Source organism: Halichoerus grypus, chromosome X, assembly GCF_964656455.1.
Source record: "Halichoerus grypus chromosome X, mHalGry1.hap1.1, whole genome shotgun sequence".
NCBI classification, from domain to species: Eukaryota; Metazoa; Chordata; class Mammalia; order Carnivora; family Phocidae; genus Halichoerus; species Halichoerus grypus.
Window position 1 is genome coordinate 17,410,617 of NC_135727.1, and position 17,264 is coordinate 17,427,880.

General features: G+C 40.4%; 1 protein-coding gene across 2 annotated transcripts in view; it reads right to left on the reverse strand.

Moving 5' to 3' along the window:
- HPRT1 (hypoxanthine phosphoribosyltransferase 1) overlaps window positions 1–17,264 on the reverse strand; it is a 36,381-nt gene that overhangs the window by 17,582 nt on the left and 1,535 nt on the right. For both annotated transcript variants that reach the window (XM_078064521.1, XM_078064522.1), the window contains exons 2-3: window positions 3,886–3,992; window positions 1,554–1,737 (exon numbers count right to left, since the gene is read on the reverse strand). In XM_078064521.1, the coding sequence (XP_077920647.1) occupies window positions 1,554–1,737; window positions 3,886–3,992 (291 nt within the window). The remainder of the gene's footprint in view (window positions 1–1,553; window positions 1,738–3,885; window positions 3,993–17,264) is intronic.

Genomic DNA, 17,264 nt, shown 5'->3' on the forward strand with positions numbered 1-17,264 from the left:
GTAAACCAGCTCACTCACTAACTTCTAGTGAGTGAAAATCCAGACTCTGTATTTAAACAATTCTCTAATTCATGTAAGACTCTGACAAGTTACAAGGAGCCTGTGACTATGAAGCAATGTCATGGTGTATGGAACACGAAGGGTTTTAAGGGGATAGGGAAAAAGTCTTTTTTTTTTTTTTTAAAGATTTTATTTATTTGACAGAGAGAGACACAGCGAGAGAGGGAACACAAGCAGGGGGAGTGGGAGAGGGAGAAGCAGGCTTCCTGCTGAGCAGGGAGCCCGATGCGGGGCTCGATCCCAGGACCCTGGGATCATGACCTGAGCCGAAGGCAGACGCTTAACGACTGAGCCACCCAGGTGCCCCCCTGAGAAAATGTCTTAAATGGTTCTCCAATCACCCGAAGGACTGATGAAAATGTGGAAAAGGTCAAACATTTGGGTCAAATAAATGATTAACTGGGAGAATGAGGATGAAAGTTCAGTGGTCTTATTTTCAATGAAAATATAAACATAAGGTCAGCTTCTACAGGGATGTACGATACAGATTCATGAAACAGCAAAGAGCAAACATTTATTCTAATCTTTGAAGAAGCTAAGAGAAACCCCACTTTTAAGGAAAACAGTAACTCCCAGGAACTACAATGGCAACACGCAACCAGAAACAAACAACAGCATGAACTCACAAAAATCAAACATCCACATGACCAAAGAAACCATGGATGATGAAATCCACGTGTACAGATCACCCTGATTTGGGCTCGTCCCAGTGTCAATACTGCTTATTGTGTCCATATCCTGAAGCATCTGAGACGATGGGACACAGGCAGAGTAACTGAATCAGAAGTGGTTTCTTCAGAGCGCCAGGGCTTCCACTCCCCGTGGGCTTTCTAGAAAACTGCGGACCCACCTTCTTTTTTTTTTAAGATTTTATTTATTTATTTATTTGACAGAGAGAGACACAGCGAGAGCATGAACACAAGCACGGGGAGTGGGAGAGGGAGAAGCAGGCTCCCCGCGAGCAGGGAGCCCGATGTGGGGCTCGATCCCAGGACCCCAGGATCATGACCTGAGCCGAAGGCAGACGCTTAACGACTGAGCCACCCAGGCACCCCCGGACCCACCTTCTTTATCAGACTTGGCTGCAAATGACTTACCACTGCCCCCAAAACCAATCTAGCTCCACAGAAGATATCTGCCAATGGTAAGTGTAGTCAAAAAATATCCCCCCTCCCAGGTCCCAACGGCAACTCCTAAAAGGGGTTTTTAAAAAATCCAAGAAACAAAACCAAACCAAAAACCCTTTAAAATAAGTGTATAGCCTCCAAGGTGACTAGTTTGAAAAAGATAATATTCACTTGGATATAAAGTAGAAGATATTAGAAAATCTCACTGTAACCAAGTGAAATGAACATGAAAGTATAGTTTGCAGAGCTTCAAAAACATACAGTTTAAACGTATGTTTAAACGTGTATATAACATACATTTTTAAAATTTTTTATTTACATTTTAGTTAATAGTGCGATATTGGTTTCAGGAATAGATATACTTACACAGTAGCTCTTCAGTCTGATGAAATCTACAGTCATGGGAATGGATCCATCACTATTTCTGTTCAGTGCTTTGATATAATCCAGCAGGTCAGCAAAGAATTTATAGCCTCCCTTGAGCACACAGAGGGCTACTATGTGATGGCCTCCCATCTCCTTCATCACATCTCGAGCAAGCCGCTCGGTCCTACAGAAATAAAATCAGGAATTTAATAGAAATTAACTTAAAGAAATATACTTAACTTGGGGCGCCTGGGTGGCTCAGATGGTTAAGCATCTGCCTTCAGCTCAGGTCGTGATCCCAGGGTCATGGGATCGAACCCCGCGTTGGGCTCCCTGCTCAGCAGGGAGCTTGCTTCTCCCTCTCCCTCTACTGCTCCCCCTGCCTGTGTGCTCTCTCTATCAAATAAATAAAATCTTTAAAAAAAAAAAAAGAAATATATTTAACTTTGTAACCAAACATCCCCCTTAGGCATTAAACTTCCACAAAACACATCCTTTGCCCCTCATGAATTATATCCTTGCTTCATAAAGTGAAAATAAAAACTTAAAAACCTTCAAAAAAACATGTACACTGTAACACCTAACAAAAATGTTTAAAATGCAAAGTAAAATACCATTTCCACCTATCAGATTGACAAATTCTGATTAAATGATATTTCCCTGATAATATACAGTATTATAAGAGATTATAAAAAAAAGAGAGCACTCTCATATACCACTGGGAGTAAAAATTACAGGGATAATCTGACAGTATCAAAACATTCAATAAATACCTTCCCTTAACCCAGAATTTCCCCATGGATCAAGCTGAAGCAAGTGCCCAAACGTTTCCTTCTAGTATGGTCTGTAAGAGCAAAATAATGGAGATATCTTGCATGTCCATCAATAAAGGACTGCTTAAATCAATTATGGTACAGTCAGAAAATGGAATGTTAGGCGCGGCGCCTGGGTGGCTCAGTCGTTAAGTGTCTGCCTTCGGCTCAGGTCATGATCTCAGGGTCCTGGGATCGAGCCCCACATCGGGCTCCCTGCTCAGCGGGAAGCCTGCTTCTCCCTCTCCCACTCCCCCTGCTTGTGTTCCCTCTCGCTGTCTCTCTGTCAAATAAATAAATTAAAAAAAAAATAAAAAAAAAAGAAAATGGAATGTTACGCAACCTTCAAAATACATGATAGCTCTAAATATATTAATATGAAAAAGTGTCCAATAAATTTCAGACCTATATGATAGTACATACCTATGTGTTAAAAATACAGTTGATGCTTGAACAACACAGGTTTGAACCGCACAAGTCCCCTTATATAGGGATTTTTAAAAAATAAATACAGTACTATACATGTATTTTCTCTTCTTTATGATTTTCTTAAAAACTATTCTTTTCGGGGCGCCTGGGTGGCTCAGTCATTAAGCGTCTGCCTTCGGCTCAGGTCATGGTCCCAGGGTCCTGGGAATCGAGCCCCGCATCGGGCTCCCTGCTCCGCGGGAAGCCTGCTTCTCCCTCTCCCACTCCCCCTGCTTGGGTTCCCTCTCTTGCTGTGTCTCTCTCTGTCAAATAAATAAATAAAATCTTAAAAAAACAAAAACAAAAACTGTTCTTTTCTCTAGCTTACTTGCTTGTAAGAACACAGTATAGAATACACAAAGTATGTGTTAATCGACTTTATGTTATCGGTGAGCCTTCTAGTCAAGAGTAGGCTATTAATAGTTAAGTTTTGGGGAGAGTCAAGAGTTAACTGTATGTATATTCGCACAGAGTATATGTGCATAACTAGTGTGTAGGGAAGGACGGTGCACAGGAGGCTGAGAGGAGAGAACCCTATTCTCATTTATAGCCTCAATCCGTAGAATATTTTACAACACGCATGTACTGATACCGTCATCTTAAAATCAAAACCAAAACAGCCAGACACACAAGGCGAGCACTTAAATACCAAGTTAGGTATTTCACTGCAATTCAGTTAAGGGGAAATTTTCAAGCTAGATGCGCATACTAATCAAAATATGACCTTCCATTCATGTGATTTAGCCCCAGCCCATTACCCTGTTCAGGGTTGAGTAATCAAAGACTGTGACTAGAGTTCATTCCTATAATCTCCCTTCAATGTTTGCTTTATTCTACTCCCTACAGATTCCCAGTATACCATGACTTACGCTGGGTAATTAGTAAGCTTTCCCTGCACCTTGTTTGTAAAGAGGGCTCTAAAATAGAAAACATCTATTATTTGAAAAGCTAGCCTAATTTATGTTCAAATATCAACCACTTAAAACAGATGCGGACACTTGAAATTAATAGAAGAAAAAAAACAAAAACAAAAGATTGAAGATCTTACTAACCTGTCCATAATTAGTCCATGAGGAATAAACACCTTTTCCAAATCCTCAGCGTAATGATGAGGTATACAGAATAAATCTAGGTCATAACCTGGTTCATCATCACTGATCTGAAAAAGAAATATGACTATTTCAGTGACAGCATTACATTTAGGTATGACACATCAAGAACTTTCTGTAACTTTGTAGGTACGATTATGAATTAGAGTTATATAAGAAATCAAATGTATACTTTAGAGATGAATAGTTAAGACTGTAGACATAAAATGACATGATATGAAATTTCCTTTAGTTCAGCAAAGCGAAAACAAAAAACTTTAAGGAGTTAAGATAAATGTGGAAAAACCCTGAAAACATTTTAAACGTGGGTGATGAGCATATGGGGATTCATTATACTATTCTCTCCACTTCTGAGTATGTTTGAAATTTTAGTAAAAGAAATTTTAATACACTGTAGAAAAAAAAATTTTAACACACTGTAGTCCAACAAGCTAAAATGTCACACTGAACAAAAGCTGCTATTCCCCACCCCAAATCCAAACAGCCTCTCTCACCTCATAGTGGGGGGGGAATCACCCAAAAAGCTAAGTGATTTCTTAAAAACCCAAACTCTTAGAAGTCTGAGATTGTTATAATCAATTCATGATGTGCCTTCATAGCAGATACTCCAAGGTTGTTTGAGTAGAACCATATATTGGTTGTCTTTGTATGCCGAGTACCCACCATACAAAATATTTAATAATACTGATGATGTGGTATCTGTGGTAAAATATACTGTGATTATAGTTTTATAAATACTATATATACACCTATGCATACAGAAAAAATATAATAAAATCATAAAAACTATTATCTCGGGGAGAAGAGTTGTAACGATTTTATTTCTTCATACTGTATATTCTGAATTTTCTTCATTGAATATATATTGCTTTTTTAAAAATTCAGTAGTCTTTCTTAGAAATTATTTGTGGGGGCACCCGGGTGGCTCAGTCGGTTAAGCATCTGCCTTCGGCTCAGGTCATGATCCCAGGGTCCTAGGATCGAGTCCCACATCGGGCTCCCTGCTCAGCGGGGAGCCTGCTTCTCCCTCTCCCCACCCCCTTGCTTGTGCTCTCTCTCAAATAAATGAATAAAATCTTAAAAAAAAAGGATTCCCTCTCCCTTTCCCTCTGCCCCTCCCCTGCTCACACACACTCTAAAAAAAAAAGGGGGGGGGGAAGAAAAATAAATTATCTGTGGTATTATGCGTGTTTTTTACATGCATATTAAAAGTATGGGGAAATTTTTAAAGATGTATTAAAACAAAATCTACAAACAAAAATTGTAATACAACAAAATAATGAAGAAGTGAGGAGGGGAAGGGGGAAAGAAGGAGAAGGAGGAAAGGAACAAGTGAAGGAAGAAAGGGTGGGTATGGAGGAGAACATACCCATCAGTGGTCAACTATAGGGGGATACTTGCTGCACTGTACACTTTATTAAGATTTTATTTATTTGAGAAAGAGAGAGAGTGAGAGAGCACAAGCAGGGGAGGGGTAGAGGGAGAAGCAGACTCCCCACTGAGCAGGGAGCCCGACTCTACTCGGGGCTCCATCCCAGGACCCTGGGATCATGACCCGAGCCAAAGGCAGACGCTTAACCGACTGAGCCACCCAGGCGCCCCATGCACACTGCGCACTTTAATATTGACTTGGCCTTTTTTTCATTATCAATTTCACTTTTTTTTTATCATAGTTGATTTATAATTCCCACTTATCATTAAATTAAAATTCATTCAAAGAAATAAACCAGAATTTTAATACTCCACCTCACATGATATTCAAGACTAAATATCTTCCAAACCACATTCAAGAAGCTGATGACAGGAGTGTTTTGGCAGTTTTCAAGAAATATTGGTCAAACCATAACTACATCTTGATGCTTCAGCTACTATCTACTGAGCCCCTTTCAGTCGGCATTGTGTTAGGTGCTTAAGGACAGGTGGCTTGGCTTTCAATAAATTTTAAAAGTACTTATTTAAGATTTATAATATCCTTCACAGAATTCCTAATTATATTCTGACAAATCTGAGGTTCACACTTTTTCAGGCCCCAAAGCTGTTTTGAGTTCTCCAGGTGTGGGTGGAACTGTAGGTGTCGTCTGGTCCAGCTGCCGGTCCCTTCAGGCAGCCTCCACCTGTGCATGGGGCCTCCACCTGTGCACGGGGCCTCCACCTGTGCACCTGGCCTCCACCTGTGCACGGGGCCTCCACCTGTGCACCAGGCCGGGCAGCTGACTGTGCCTCAGGGAGGCGCACAGCCCTGCGGCTGCGTAGGGCAGAAGCACTCACTTGGCAGCCGGTCTGAGGGTGGCTGGAAGTCATTGCTGATTTGTTTTTCAACAAACATGTATTACTTTCATACGCAGCAAGAAAAATTCTATTTTGGGGGGGGCAAAAAGATTATGCCGGATCCTCTAATATGAAGTGCTAACCTGTCTGCTAAACATTCACAGCATGCATATTTCAGAACACATTCTCTACAAAAAGAATGGAAACGGGACATCTGTGTCACCTACAAGAGTTTTTCAAGAATACTCTCTAACAAGCAAGTATTCCTGTTATAAATTTTATTTTATTTTAAGATTTTATTTACTTGTCAGAGAGAGACACAGCAAGAGAAGGAACACAAGCAGAGGGAGTGGGAGAGGGGGAAGCAGGCTTCCAGCTGAGCAGGGAGCCCGATGTGGGGCTCCATCCCAGGACCCTGGGATCATGACCTGAGCTGAAGGCAGACGCCTAACGACTGAGACACCCAGGCGCCCCTATGAATTTTATAAACTGAAATTTAGTTCAAGTTTTGGGAAAAGACAGACCTGGCTAGATCCTGTAGGATAAGAGGATCAGCATTCAAGTCTGGCTCATCAGAAGATATCTGCTATTACCAGACAAGAATGAAAATGTACCATTTCACAGTGCTTTAACACTAAAAAGATCCAGAGCACCAAAATGGCTTCCCTGAAGCTTACTCAACACCTCTTCTCAGTTACTCACTGCTTCTGCACAAGGATAAACCAGGACCCACTCAGGACCCTTCAAAATTATGTACCACTCAGACTACAGCTTCTGCGAAAGTGGCTCAGGGCCTGGCTACAGGGTTTGCACGCAGCCTAAGGACTTCAAGAGTCTGCTTTGTCTCAATCAAAGCCAACGTGACTTCTGCCCAGAGTTCATCCCAGACGTGCAGTCTGCTATACACAGAACAGCTGGGATGTACAACAAAAGAGGAATTCTATCTCTGTCAAAACACAAAATTAATCTCTAATTCAAAAGTTCTTATTTTCAATCAATACTATTAGATTTATATATCATATTTAATGTCAAAGGTCTGACTTGTGGGGCACCTGGGTGACTCAGAAGGTTATGTCCAACTCTTTTTTTAAACTGTTTATTTTTTTAAAGATTTTATTTATTTATTTGACAGAGAGAAAGAGAAAGAGAGAGAGAGAGCACAAGCAGGGGGAAGCAGCAGGCAGAGGGAGAAGCAGGCTCCCCGCTGAGCAGGGAGCCTGATGCAGGGCTCGATCCCAGGACCCTGGGATCATGACCTGAGCTGAAGGCAGCCGCTTAACTGACTGAGCCACTAGGCACTCCTAAGTGTCCGACTCTTGACCTCAGCTCAGGTCGTGAGTTCAAGCCCCTCTTGATCTCAGGGTCATGAGTTCAAGCCCCACCCAGCATGAAGTCTACTTAAAAAAAAAAGAGGGGGGACAAACCATAAGAGACTCTTAATCTCAGGAAACAAACTGAGGGTTGCTGGAGTGGAGCAGGGTGGGACGGATGGGGTGGCTGGGTGATGGACACTGGGGAGGGTATGTGGTATGGTGAGCGCTGTGAATTGTGTAAGACTGATGAATCACAGACCTGTACCCCTGAAAGAAATAATACATTTTATGTTAATTAAAAAAGGGGGTGTTGACACTCCCAACAAACAAAAGTCTAGGCCCAGATGCCTTCACAGGTGAATTCTACCAAACATTTAAAGAAGAGTTAATACCTATTTTTCTCAAACTATTCCAAAAAAATAGAAGAGGAAGGAAAACCCAAATTCATTCTATGAGGCTGGCATCACCCTGATACCAAACCAGACAAAGATACTACATAAAAAGAGAACTATGGGCCAGTATCTCTGATGAACATAGATACAAAAATCCTCAACAAAATATTAGCAAACCAATCCAACAATACATTTAAAAAGTCATTCACCATGATCAAGTGAGATTTATTCCTGGGATGCAAGGGTGGTTCAATATTTGCAAATCAATCAGTGTAACAGATCACACCAGTAAGAGAAAGGATAAAAACCATATGATAATTTCAACAGATGCAGAAAAAGCATCTGACAAAATACAACACCCATTCATGATAAAATTCCTCAACAAAATAGGTTTAGAGGAAACATACATCAACATAATAAAGGCCATATATGAAAAACCCACAGCTAACATCACATTCAATGGTGAAATACTGAGAATTTTTCCCCCTAAGATAAATGAACAAGATGAGGATGTCCATTCTCACCACTGGAAGTCTTAGCCACAGCAACCAGACAAGAAAAAGGAATAAAAGGATCCTAACTGGTAAGGAAGAAGTGAAACTGTCACTATCTGCAGAGGACATGATACTATATATAGAAAACCCGAAAGACTCCACCAAACAACTAGAACTGCCCTTACCTTTAGTACGGTTGCAGGATACAAAATCAATGTACAGAAATCCGCTGCATTTTTATACACTAATAATCAAACAACAGAAGAGAAATTAAGAAAGAAATCCCATTTACAAGTGCACCAAAAATAATAAAATACCTAGGAATAAACATAACCAAGGAGGTGAAAAGGTCTATACTCTGAAAACAATAAAACACTGATGAAAGAAACTGAAGACAATACAAATGGAAAGACAGTCCGTGCTCATCGACTGGAAGAACACTATTGTTAAAATGTCCAAAAGTACCCAAAGCAACCTATAGATTTAATGCAATCCCTATTGAAATACCAACAGCATTTTTCACAGAACTAGAACAAATAATCCCAGAATCTGTATAGAACCACTAAAGACCCTGAAGAGCCAAAACAATCTTGAAAAAGAAAAACAGGGGCACCTGGGTGGCTCAGTCAATTAAGCTTCCACCTCTTGACTTCGGCTCAGGTCACAATCTCAGGGTTGTGAGATCGAGCCCCATAAGGGGCTCAGTGCTGGGTGTGGAGCCTACTCTCTCTCTGCCCCTCCCCCGTTCTCGTTCTCTCTCTCTCTCTCTCTCTCAAAAAAGAAAAGAAAAAGAAAAAGCTGGAGGTATCACAATTCCAGATTTCAAGTTATACTATGAAGTTGTAGTAATCAAAACAGTATGGTACTGGCACAAAAAGAGACAAATAGATCAACAGAACAGGATAGAAAGCCCAGAAACAAACCCACAATTATATGGTCAATTAATCTTCAACAAAGCAGGAAAGAATATCCAATGGAAAGAGACAGTCTCTTCAACAAATGGTGTTGGGAAAACTGGACAGCAACATGCAAAAGAATGAAACTGGACCACTTTCCTACACCATTCACAAAAATAAAGTCAAAATGGATTAAAGACCTAAATGTGAGACCCGAAACCATAAAATCCCAGAAGAGAGCACAGGCAATAATTAACATCAGCCATAGCAACATTTTTCTAGATATTTCTCCCGAGGCAAGGGAAGGAAAAGCAAAAATAAACTATTGGGACTACATCAAAATAAAAAGCTTCTGCTCAGCAAAGACAACCTACTGAATGGGAGAAAATATTGGCAAATGACATATCCGATAAAGGACAGTATCCAAAATATATGAAGAACTTATCAAACTCAGCACCCAAAAACCAAATAATCCAATTAAAAAATGGGCAGAAGACATGAACAGACATTTCTCCAAAGAATACATACAGATGGCCAAAAGACACATGAAAAGATGCTCAACATCACTCATCATCAGGGAAATGCAAGTCAAAATTACAATGAGATATCACCTCACACCTGTCAGAATGGCTAAACTCAAAAACACAAGAAACACCAGGTGTTGGCGAGGATGTGGAGGAAGGAGAACCCTCTTGCACTGTGGGTGGGAATGCAAGCTGGGGTGGCCTGTGTGGAAGACAGTAGGAAGTTCCTAAAAAGTTAAAAATAGAACTAACCTATGATCTAGCAATCACACTATTGGGTATTTACCCAAAGAATACAAAAACACTAATTCAAAGGAATATATGCACCCCTATATTTATGGCATTATTTACAATAGCCAAATTATGGAAGCAGCCCAAGTGTCCATAGACTGATGAACAGATAAAGATGTGTGTGTGTTGTGTGTGTGTATATACACACACAATGGAATATTATTCAGCCATAAAAAAAAAAATGAAATCTTGCCATGTGCAACAATATGGGTGGAGCCAGAGAGTAGTATATGCTAAATAAAATAAGTCAGAGAAAGACAAATATCATATGATTTCACTCATATGTGGAATTTAAGAAAACAAAGGGAAGAGAGACAGACAAACCAAGAAACAGACTGTTTACTATAGAGAACAAAGTAATGGTTACCAGAGGGGAGGTGGGTGGGAGGGAGCATGGGTGAAACAGGTGATGGGGATTAAGAGTACACTTAAAGTAATGAGCACTGAAGTCATGTATAGAATTGTTAAATCACTATATTGTACACCTGAAACTCATATAACACTGTATGTTTACTGGAATTAAAATTTTTAAAAAATATTTTTATTTATTTGAGAGACAGAGAGCCAGTGAGAGAGCATGAGCAGGGGGAGGGGCAGAGGGAAAAGCAGGCTCCCCGCTCATCAGGGAGCCCGATGTGGGGCTCGATCCCAGGACTCTGGGAACATGCATGACCCCAGCCAAAGGCAGACATTTAACCGACTGAGCCACCCAGGTGCCCCTATACTAGAATTAAAATTTAAAAACTTAACAAAATTTTTAAAAAGGGTTGATGTGGGATGCCTGGGTGGCTCAGTCAGTTAAGCATATGCCTTCAGCTCAGGTCATGATCCCAGGGTCCTGGGATCGGAGTCCCACATTGGGCTCCTTGCTCAGCAGGGAATCTGCTTCTCCCACAGCTAGCTGCTCCCCCTGCTTGTGCTCTCTGACAAATAAATAAAATCTTAAAAAATAATAATAAATAGGGGCACCTGGGTGGCTCACTCATTAAGCATCTGCCTTCGGCTCAGGTCATGATCCCAGGGTCCTGGGATCAAGCCCCACATCAGGCTCCCTGCTAGGTGGGAAGCCTGCTTCTCCTTCTCTCGCTCCCCCTGCTTGTGTTCCCTCTCTTGCTGTGTCTCTCTCTGTCAAATAAATAAATAAAATCTTAAAAAAAAATAATAAAAAGGGTTGATTTCTTTCAAGCATAAAAAAAAAAAAACATGTTAATATAACTCTTCCCAAAAGGCAAAAAGAAACTCTTAAAAAAACTTGCATTGCTTGAAGGTGTCCCAATTAATAGGGGGCATTTGTGACCAATTAAATAAGATCAAGATATTCACTGATCTATTTGACAAAATTGTTAATTGGGGATCTTATCTAAGGGATGTGATCATAATTTTGGGCCTAATACTTTTTTTTGCTTGTCAAATGAAGCTTTACTGAAATTTTCCTTTATAGTTCTTTTTTATTATTATTAACATATAACGTATTATTTGTTTCAGGGGTACAGGTCTGTGATTCATCAGTCTTACACAACACACAGTGCTCACCACAACACATACCCTCCCCACTGTCCATCACCCAGCCACTCCATCTCTCCCATCCCCGTCCCCTCCGGCAACCCTCAGTTTGTTTCCTGAGATTTAAGAGTCTCATGGTTTGTCTCCCTCTCTGGTTTCGTCTTTTTTCATTTTTTTCCTCTCTTCCCCTATGATCCTCTGCCTTGTTTCTTAAATTCCACATATCAGTGAGATCATATGATAATTGTCTTTCACCAATTGACTTATTCTGCTTAGTATAATACACTCTAGTTCCATCCACATTGTTGCAAATGGCAGGATTTCATTTTTTGATGGCTGCGTAATATTCCATTGTATGTATACACCACATCTTCTTTATCCATTCATTGTTGATGGACATCTGGGCTCTTTCCATAGTTTGGCTATTGTAGACATTGCTGCTATAAACATTGGGGTGCAGGTGCCCCTTCGAATCACTGTTTGTATCCTTTGGATAAATACCTAGTAGTACAACTGCTGGGTCATAGGGTAGCTCTATTTTTAACTTTTCGAGGACCCTCCATCCTGTTTTCCAGAGTGGCTGCACCAGCTTGCATTCCCACCCACAGTGTAGGAGGGTTCCGCTTTCACGTTCATCCTTTTGCATCTGCTGATCAATGTACCATTTGCTGCCCATCAGGACCCCCTGGGGCCATACCACAAGCCCCTGGACCAACCTCTGGATAGACTCTAACTGCCACACAGCCCGCCGCCCCATTTCAGCAGGAAGCAGCCAGAGTGGTCATTGTCCCATTCCCTAAGGGCAGTTAGGGTTACTATTCCAGGGGGAGGAATGAGGAAGGGACAGGCTGGGCTCGGTAGGGAGAGACAGGTAGGGGGCTAAGTGCTCAGGCTCACAGAAATCCCAAAAATGTGAAGGTGTGAGGAAACCAGAGAGAAGGGGACAAATCGGACCACCCTGCCCTAGGCGTGTGTGGGGTGGGTCGGGTGGGTGTCTTTGTGATAATCACATCTGACCAACAAAGAACCACCAGCTCCTAAAAAGGAAGAAAGCCATTGAAGGTGTTATCAATAGAGATGTTAAAAGGATTTAAGTTCCCTGGTTAGCTTTCTATACTAACCCTAAAGGCCCTTGTCAGCAACCCTGTCGGGGCCCTCTCACTCTTGAGAGCTTTTTCTGTATCCTCACTTAATAACTTCTATCACTTTACTCACACACACACACACAAAAAAAAACCCTTGCAGTGCTTGAGGTACTTTAGGCATGAATTCACAACTTTGTTATAATTCACTATAAATAAATGGGGTATATTTATGGGGGTCATAATTTAAGAAATATATGATTGGCCATAGGTAGTTTGCTGTCAAAAATGGGGAATGGGTATATAAGGGTTTGTTACGCTATTATGTCTACTTATAGATATTTCAAATATAAAGTTAAATACAGAGCAATTTATTTAAACGATGACAAGGCACCAACATCACTTTTCCCAATTTTACATTTAATGAAAAGTTCAAGTCTTTTAAATCCATATAAAATGACCAAATATTAGAATACTAATTTTAAAATGGTGATGACCTTATCCAGAACCTGCATTCTTATTACTAATATTCAAATGTTTATTGAGAATCTACTATGATGTACATACTAGAGGATTAGATAAATCTGACTTGGCTTCCCTCAAAGAGTTTACCGTATAGAAGACATGACATGTACATGAATAACCATAAGACGGTGGGGTAAGGTGCTATGAAAAAGAAATACGTGAAGTATGGTGGGAGTTTAGGAGAGCACTCAAACTCTCAGAAGCCTCACTTGCACCTGGATCACTGATAAGAAATAAAATAAGATACAATTCAATGAACAGGGACTTTTTTTTTAATCACCCCAAACACCAAAGCTTCACATTAAACAGGTCCAATAACCTCAATCTCCACAAGAGCTAGACAGAAATATACCTGGTGGCCTTTAATCTTATTAGCCCTTATGTATCCCATCTGATATTGGTTAATATCTGCTATTAACCTCATCTGATACGGATTACTTAACAATCCAGTGGCTGCTTTGATAGGAACGGATTGCAATATATTAAATTACATAAAAATGCACTTAGCATCCACTTTGATTAAGGCACAGTGCAATAAATTTTGTAGGGGGCTACAAAGATGATTTTACATTTAGAGCCCTCAAAGAGCTTACAATCTAGAAGACATACACACACACCCCCAACTATACAGCACAACAAAGCTTGTCACTTGTACCTGAATCTAATTTGACAAGCCCTCAAATCTGCGATTATCAAAAGCAGTTATATACGCACTAAAGGCAAACCTGGAACCCAGCACCAATGACTCCCCCGAAAGCAATATCAAGCTTCATCATTATATTCTGTTGCCTAGGTTGTAAACTGAGTAAAGTAGACTGGCATGTCTCTGATACTGAATTAGCACAGCCTTCTATATCAACCAGGCAGTAATTGATTATGAAAAATATGTAACATTTCTGGATGAATGGAAATCACATCTGTTTTATTACTGCTGACTTGGTGTTGCATGTCTAAGCACGTGGCTGTCACCGACACCTTCTGAAACAACTCTATTAGTCTGCTGGAGATGCCATGACAAAATACCACGGCCTGGGTGGCTTAAACAGCAGGAATTTATTTCTTACAGTTCTGGAGGCCGGGAAGTCCAAGATCAAGATGCCAGCAAAGTAGGTTTCATCCTGAGGCCTCTCCTCTTGGCTTGTAGGCAGCTGCTTTCTCCTAGCCATGCGCACAGTAGAGCGTGGGGGAGGGAGCTCTTTGGTGTCTTTTCCTAAAAGACCAGGGCCCCAACCTCATGACCTCATCTACTCCTAATTACCTCCCAAGCGTCCCATCACCAAATACCACACACTGGCAGTTAGGGCTTCAACATATGAATTTGGGTGGGAGTAGCTATGATGTCAACAAGAACTTGACATAACATGGCTAAAGAAGATCACAAAGAAGGTTCTAGATGGCTTTGCGGAGAGCCCAAGCCAAAAATATTTGGGGAGCGCTTTGGAGGGGCACGAAGTGGTAAACAATGTTGGTACATGTGCTGCCAGAAGTGAGCACAGGAAGCGGTAAACAAATGAAAATGGTTTCTCTCCAGATCCACCGTTCCCACTATGGCCATTTCTGGCTGAACTGGAAACCAAAGAATAGGTTACTAACAGCTCTGAGTTACTCAGACAGTTCAGAAATCTGACTGCATCCCCTCAGAGCTTTAGAACACAGCTCTCAAATTCTAGCCTATCTGTAATATACTTGTTAACGGTAAACTCTACACCAGTACTTTCATCAATATGTAAGATTATTGGAATATGTAACATTAGCATCTACCATTTGTCTAGAATCATAGTCAATACTTTTGCTATCACAGATTACCAAAATAATTTTACTTCCCAGTAAAACTGGCATCACAAATTCTTAATGATTATGTGTGTCACGTCTATAATAGTTTTCATAGTGAAAATTTTTGTGGTTTACACATAAAGTTTCTAATTACAAAAATATATTATCTAAAATTACAGCAGGCAAGGAAATTAACTCAACCTAAGATAACACTAGCAACATCAATTCATCATTTGTGACTAGGACTGCTTAAGTCTCTTTGTGGTCAAAATATAGCGATGTTCACGGTTCCAGACAAGACCGAATGGAAGTGAGTCTTAAAATGAGCTTAAAATGTGAATTAAAACATGTACAGTAATAGATAAAATACATTTTATTTTATTCCTAGTAGCCAACAACAATTCCAAGCTTCTAGAATGGGCAGAAATTGCTGGGTAGCATATTTCTACCTTTTATATTCAGATACTTTAGAATTCTTAAAAAACTCGAAAAAAAAAATTAAAATTCTTAAAAAACACCAAAGCAGAGAATATGCCATCCCCTTGGGATAATTTGTGATAACCCAGGGTATCATAAAACTGAAATTATGAATCACTGATGCACATAATTCTTAATGTAAAAATAATTTAATTTAAGCTAGCAATATGTCCATCTTCCAATTTTATATCACTCTTACAAATAAATTACATATATAAGTTGCTTGCCCTCCCTTCCAGGGGTTAAAGAATTAAAAGGTTTAGAAGAGGGGCGCCTGGGTGGCTCAGTCGTTAAGCGTCTGCCTTCGGCTCAGGTCATGATCACAGGGTCCTGGGATCGAGCCCCTCGTCGGGCTCCCTGCTCAGCGGGAAGTCTGCTTCTCCCTTTCCCTCTGTGCTCCCCTCTGCTTATGCTCTCTCTCTGTCAAATAAATAATTAAAATCTTAAAAAAAATAAAAGGTTTAGAAGAATCTAAAGATCATAAGAATTAAAATCAGCATTCTTTTTTTTTCTTAAAGATTTTTAAAATTTATTTTAGGGGAGGGAAGAGGGAGAGAGAATCCCCAGACTCCCCACTGAGTGCGGAGCCCGATGTGGGGCTCGATCCAAGGACCCTGAGATCATGACCTGAGCAGGAATCAAGAGTTGGACGCTCAAATGACTGAGCCACCCAGACACCCCTAAAATCAGCTTTCTTGACTATTCAACCCAGGGGTAAATTATTAGCTGCTCCTAGATAAGTTGGTCCATAACTACTATCTGTCCAAGTACATGAACTTATCCTACGCTATGATCTTTCCTTTTATTAGTGTGCACAGTGGAATAATAGCCATGTTCATTCTGGACAAAAAAATATATACCTATCAATTATGAGAAGCACACTGTTAAAGAGAGGAGTTCCACAGCAATTTGAAGTGTGTATGAATTCTTATTAGTAGCAAATTATTCTAAATGTTAGTAATTTGGTGGCAAAGTAACAATGGAGTCTCACTATTGATATTAACAAAGGTGGCTGACACTCCTACAGCATATGAATCTTACTGAATCCACACAGGATAAAATTACAGAAAGAAAGAAGGCTACACTAGTGCGTCTGTAACCTCTCCTCACATGACATGGCCCAGTTACTACCTGATGAACTACAAGAAAACTAAAGGAAAACTCCAAGATCCCTCTCCTGGGCTGATCTGGTTGCTCCTTTTGTCTTTTTCTTAGAAAAGAAACCAGCACATAGTAAGCACTAAGTGAGTGTTTGTTATTATTAACATGCAGACCATTTTTGGGAAGGAAATTAAAAAAGGAACAGGAATTTGCAAACACAATGAAGATCTTAATGTTCAAACAAAACTAACAGCCAGTTCTAGCAATAATAATTCACTGCGTGCTGGGGCGGGGCATCATAGCTAAAAGTATCTTAACTTCCTCAGCAACTGAATAAAAACAACATCCCCCACCCTTTTTTAAGTACCTACTATTAGTGTACCATTTTAAGGGTATGGGCTCTGGAGAGAGACCTAGGTTTGAGTTCCTCTTAGTAACTGCGTCATGTGGGTATGAATTTAACCTCTCAGGGGCTTCAAAGATTCCTGCTCTGTAAAATGGTAATAATCATGCTAATTGATCTCGGGGTCCTCGCATGGAGCTCCACCTCAGACTCTGAGCTCAGCAGGGAGTCCGCTTGAGGATTCTCTCTCTCTGCTCCCCACTCTCTCTTAAATAAATGAGTCAATCTTTTAAAAAATAATCATGCTATTGTTACAGGGTTGTCCTGAGGACTAAACAGG